This window comes from Gadus macrocephalus, chromosome 14 (assembly GCF_031168955.1).
Source record: "Gadus macrocephalus chromosome 14, ASM3116895v1".
NCBI classification, from domain to species: domain Eukaryota; kingdom Metazoa; phylum Chordata; class Actinopteri; order Gadiformes; family Gadidae; genus Gadus; species Gadus macrocephalus.
The window spans coordinates 3,481,219-3,487,084 of record NC_082395.1 but is presented as its reverse complement, the minus strand read 5'-3'; the positions used below and the strand labels follow the sequence as shown (position 1 = coordinate 3,487,084).

Here is a 5,866-nt window from a genome sequence, read left to right as displayed (position 1 = left end):
ATAATAACAACAACAACAACAACAACAACAACAACAGGACGCCCACCCCGGGACAGTATTAGTATGCATGCAACAGCAGTGAAGTCTCCTGCGCATGCGTGGGCCCTACGCGGTGCATCAGTGTAGTAGCCCCACTATATGAGCGCAGCCCAGCGATCCGAGCAGGGACTGTGTTAAAGGAGGCGCACGATGGATGGAACCGACGCGAACCGGAGGAGCTGCTCCAAGGCAGAGACCGAGCCGCTGCAGGCGGTCGGTCCGGCCGGGGACAATGACAGCCAGGGCAGCCCTGCTGGGAACGACAGAGTTACTTTGAAGAAGGAAATTGGACTTTTGAGCGCGTGTGCCATTATTATCGGTGAGTAGTACGCCTATGGCATCTTTATGGGGTTTATTTAAGTCCCAGACGATTTTTCTTCCGCAGGAGGCAGACTCGAGAAACAAGTTCTAGGGCACTTGTTGGACACGATGCTGCATGAATCAAAGTGTAGCCTGTTGTAATCTTATAACACTTCTGCTGTTGCGAATATGTTTATGCGTGTGCGTGTGTGTATCAGTGTGTGTGTGTGTGTGTGTGTGTGTGTGTGTGTGTGTGTGTGTGTGTGTGTGTGTGTGTGTGTGTGTGTGTGTGTGTGTGTGTGTGTGTGTGTGTGTGTGTGTGTGTGTGTGTGTGTGTGTGTGTGTGCGTGCGCGCGCGTGTTTGTGTGTGTGTGCGTGTGTGTCAAATGCAATGAGTCTCGGCGTAGCGCTGCTCACGCATTTGGTTTGTGTGCGCTGACATCGTTATTAAATGTGCAACTTGTCAATAACTTTGCTTTGGCGCCACATCGGCCAATGCATCGACCGAGAGGGAGAGTGTGTGTGCCCGTCTCTTCACCTGGCTCCGGTTAGAACCAAGTTCAGGGTTTGAAGCGGGATGGAAACTGTTGCATCAGTTCGGGGAGGTTCTGTCTGCTATAATACAATGTCTACGTGGCTTCAACGTACAGTAACAGTCCGGGTTGAAATGTGATAGCGTCCATTCTTTAGAGTGGTAGACCCCCTCTACTATACCAGGAAATATATTTAATGCAGGGGGAGGAGAGACCATCTCTCTCTGCGTATGGGATCCAGGTTAAAACATCAATGGGGAGACTCTTCGGTATCCATCACAGATCATTCAATTTTACATCAGATCATATTCTCTTGGAACAATTTACTGAATTTTGGTGGTTGTCATAAATTGATAAAAAAGAAAATCGTAACAGGAACCAAATTAAACTGGGTTGGTGTCTGAAGCACGTGATCTTGATCATGGAGCAGGATGCAGCACTGAAGCCAGATGATCAGATCTTAACCTGTTCAGTAATCCTTTCTCGAATGTGCTTTGATGGATACTGTTCTCGCTCAGTAGACTTATTTAATGACTGAAAAATGAATGACATTGAAAACATAGGCCTACAACTGGCACTCAACTGGAATAGCCCTATGAACCAGGGAAACAATAATTAGTCACAGTTATGCAAACAGTAATCATCCAAGTAGCGTTTACAGTTAACCCCTCGCTTTTCTTTTCCCCCATTTCCCTCCAGTTCGCTAAACACATGTAGCCTAACGTCATTCAGATAAAATGTAATTCAATTCTGTTTCAGTGATGGCATTTTTCCCATAAAATATCAAAAACTAGTTAGTATTCTGCTGAATGAAAACAACTAATGTCCCGCATAAATTGAAATCATGCTGAAGCCTGATTATATATAGATGTTCAACTAATTTCAAGAGAAACGTGTCAATGAAGTAATTCACGCTTTCAAACATGCACTGAAAATGTGTGTATGTAGTTGATGCATGGCTGATGGAGTTCGTTCTTATAGAAATAAGAACGAACGAGTAAAATAAGACACATAGGCCTATGTGAACAGAGTTGCCTCCCACGAAGGTTCATTTCGCCGACGAAAAGGTGATGTCAGAATGTGCATACGCAATTATGTAAAGTCCTGAAATAAATTGTAGGGTAGTGTAATGGCCTAACTTAATGCCTTCGGGAAAAAAAAACTGTAATCTAAATTGGGTAATTACAAGTTGTTCTTCCAATAAGTTAAATATTGATACAGGAAGGATTCAGCATGATTGCAAAATATGCAAAGTATATAACAGAAATTGTTTTCATTCAGCAGGCAGCTATCTTAGTTTTATGACACCTTAGTCAAAAAAAGGATTGAACTGAATAAACAGTACATATATTGTGAGAGAAGTACAAATAAATAAGGAAAATTCCCTTAATAAAAGCGTCCATAGTGTTTCAATTTTGAAATTGATATTGTGTGCTTTTTTGTGCATTCACACTTGTGCATGTGAAATTTGGCCTCCGATAGAGTTACCTGATTAACACGCTAAGTGGCTGAATGACATGAACTCGGTACACTGACCGGACACTAGTTTGGCCGCTATTTTTGGAGGCTAAGGTTTGCTTTTTTAGGTCTTTGAAATCAGTTTGGTTGCCACCCAATAATTTTCCAAATATCTTTTACTTTAACAAACAAATGGTTTATCTTGTTTTGTTCCTTGTTGAGATCCTTCATCACACAGACACACAAACACAGACACACACACAGACACACACACTCACACCAACATACACAGACAGACAGACAAACACACACACACACCCCCAGACACAAACACAGTCCAGTGATCTGGAAACTTCCCAGATCTCGCTGATCCCAGATTGTTTATACTAGATGACAGCGTGATCGTGCAGAGAAATGAATTGACCCTTTGGCCTCCTCCTCTCCCCCTCCTCCCCCCTCCTCTCCCCCTCCTCCCCCTCCTCCCCCCACATCCCCCCCCCCCCCCCCTTCTAGCGTGCCAGTGTAGTAAGAGGTCAGCGCAACACAACAGCGTTATGTAACAACCTCCCACCATGGCCTGTAAATACGAGCAGACAGGCCTCAACACCTCCTCCCACCTCCTCCTCCCCCCACCTCCGTTACTTCTCCTCAACATCGCCTCCTAGATCCTCATCACTTCCTCCCAACTCCCCATCATCTTCTCCCCACTCCTAAACGACTCCTCCGGCTCAGTCCTCCGACCTCTTCCAGCCTCCTCCATCCCTCCTCCTCATCCCACTTCCTCTGCACCCCCTGTCCTCCCCCTCCCCATCCTCCCCCCCCCCCCACCCACCTTCCCATCCCCTTCACCCCACCTCCCATCTCCTCTCCCTCTAATCCTCCCACCACCTCCTCCCCTCCTCCCCTCCTCCCCTCCTCCCCTCCTCTTCCTCCTCCCCTCCTCCCCACCTCTTCCTCCTCCCCTCCTCTTCCTCCTCCCCTCCTCCCCTCCTCCCCTCCTCCCCTCCTCTTCCTCCTCCCCTCCTCTTCCTCCTCCCCTCCTCCCCACCTCCCCTCCTCCCCACCTCTTCCTCCTCCCCCCTCCTTTTCCCGTGGTTAGTGAGATTTAGGCGTTGGGACCAGGGTGACTCTCTGCCTCTGATGGGACAAAGTCTTTACGTTGAATCAAAATCATCCCTAACCCACTTGTCTCTCCCTCCTGGGGGCCAGCTCTACTACTGTGGGACAGATACACACACACACACACACACACACACACACACACACACACACACACACACACACACACACACACACACACACACACACACGCACACACACGTCACACATGCACACACACATGTACACACACACATGCACACAGACATACATGCACGCATGTACACACAAACACGCAGGCACACACACACACACACGCATGCATGCATTCATGCAAGCATGCAGGTCTAGCCAATACAAACAAACAAACACACACGCACGCACAAAGAGTTTTGCTGTGTTGATTCAGCTCGGCAGGGTCCCATTCTGTTGATGTTTTGAAGACGTTTGAGCTCGAGGAACCGAACGGTGGATCACTGCTGGGTGTTGATCCCAAACCAGACAGCTGAGCACTTGTAAACAACAGACTAAAACCCTTTTTGCAAAGAGATCCTGTAAAACTGCCGTAAATATGGTAGGGCCCTAATGTTTTAAACAGAACCAAATACAGCCGGTGCAAAGCCACCCATGGGTGCTCTTACATAGCAGCCCATTGCTCAGAAATCAGATCTTGACGTGTAACACATAGTGTCAGCACCCTGCGTGACGTGTGAGTGTTGAGGGGCTTTTGCTAGCTGGACAGATTCATGCCACCCTTCAAACGCAGAGTTGCACTGCGTCGTACACAACATTGATTGATGTGTGACGTTACAACCGCAAATTTGTGCGAGCAATGTGTGCGATCGGAAATAAGTTGGAGGAGAAATTGAAGGGGAACAGGGAGACTCACATGAGACGTGTTTCCTGGAGAAGTGGGTATACTCTTAATTATTTAAAGTGGCCCGTTACCAGAGGATAAACGCCCAATGTTATAAACAGTGACATAGAATACGGTGGGTAAGAATACTCTTGCATATATAGTTCACTCAAAAATGGGCCAGTGTTTGCACGTTGTCACTTCATTTCTTCTGCTTGACTTCAGGGAGTAAGGATTATTATGAAACTAACATTAACCACAGAAGAGGTTCCGATTTTGGGAACAATACTGGCCCACAGACTATAGGGCGAGACAGCTACATAATTACGCATTTTGAGTGAGCTATTCCTTATTCCTTAGTACATCCAGTTTATGGGGCAGCAGTTTATTTTGTAAACGGTCTCATGCAACAGATAGTCTGTGCCAACATTATAAAATTAACATTATTTGTCAAGCGGCAGTTTGCAAACATTAATGGTCATACACAGGCCTAATACATGCATATAAGCTGTTCAAAAAATCATCATCATGCAAAGAATTCAACAATATGTTAAAAAATAATATGTCAAAAATAGCAATATTTAAGTTTTACTTTATGTAATGCAAAAACTCTATTTGACTAATAGGCCTATAGCAAATGTGAAAAGAAAGTGATGGATACTGTATAGATGTCTGTCTGAATCAGATATTCGTTCTCCGTCACAGCGCTCCATGGGGAATCCCTGCTGTGAAGAACAAACCACATCAGAGGGAACGGATTTAGAATACTGCGTGGGGAACGGGAATCCGAGGGAACTGATTTACACATCAAGGGTATTTTTCTACCATGAGAGGCTCAGTACATTTCAGCCACTGTTTCCGGCAAGATAGTCTCTTTATTGTGCTTTTTTGAGGTCACATGTGCATTTATTCACATGCAATAGGATAGGCTACTCATGTGCTGGACTGTATGGCTAGCGCAGAACACTGCAATAGCGCGCATCAGAGGAGGTTTTGAAGTGGGTAGACGCAGTACTGACTGAAGAATGAGAAGCTATCACTGCGTGTACCCTGCACTACACCACTGCACAACATGTCACCAAAACGTCTCACCCCTGTGCCGCTGTGACGGTTCACTCTTTTTAGACGTGGTTTGGGCTCTGTTGCTGCCTCTGCGGTCGGCCTGAGGGTGGAACAGTAATGTCCCCCGAACTGTGGTTCTACCTTTTGACAGAGTGCCTTAGGGCTGTTTGATTATGGGAAAAGTCATAATCACGATTATTTTGGCCAATATTGAAATCACGATTATTCAAACGATTATTTTTGGGTTTGAAAACATGTTGTTTTTATTCAGCATGTCTCTCAAAAAAAAAAAAAGAACTTTGAAATTTCGCCTTACAAAAATACACAAAATGGTCAAAAAGAAAATTTTCCAATCTAAATTATGTACATATATGTATCCAGCTGTTCTTCCCTTTCTATAAAACCCCCCCAGCCTAAACCGGTTCTGTTAAAACGGACTTGTACTTACTTGTTATTGACCGTTACTGTGAAACCGGTTGAAAATCAAATATTTGAAATGAGGCTCTTCTTTTACAGGGGA

General features: G+C 45.4%; 1 protein-coding gene across 1 annotated transcript in view; it reads left to right on the top strand.

Moving 5' to 3' along the window:
- Nucleotides 1-128: 128 nt before the first annotated feature.
- The window catches only part of slc7a10a (solute carrier family 7 member 10a), a 26,953-nt gene continuing 21,215 nt past the window's right edge, over nucleotides 129-5,866 (top strand). Inside the window, exon 1 of the mRNA XM_060072245.1 lies at nucleotides 129-358. Within this exon, the coding sequence (XP_059928228.1) occupies nucleotides 190-358 (169 nt within the window). The 5' untranslated portion in view covers nucleotides 129-189. The remainder of the gene's footprint in view (nucleotides 359-5,866) is intronic.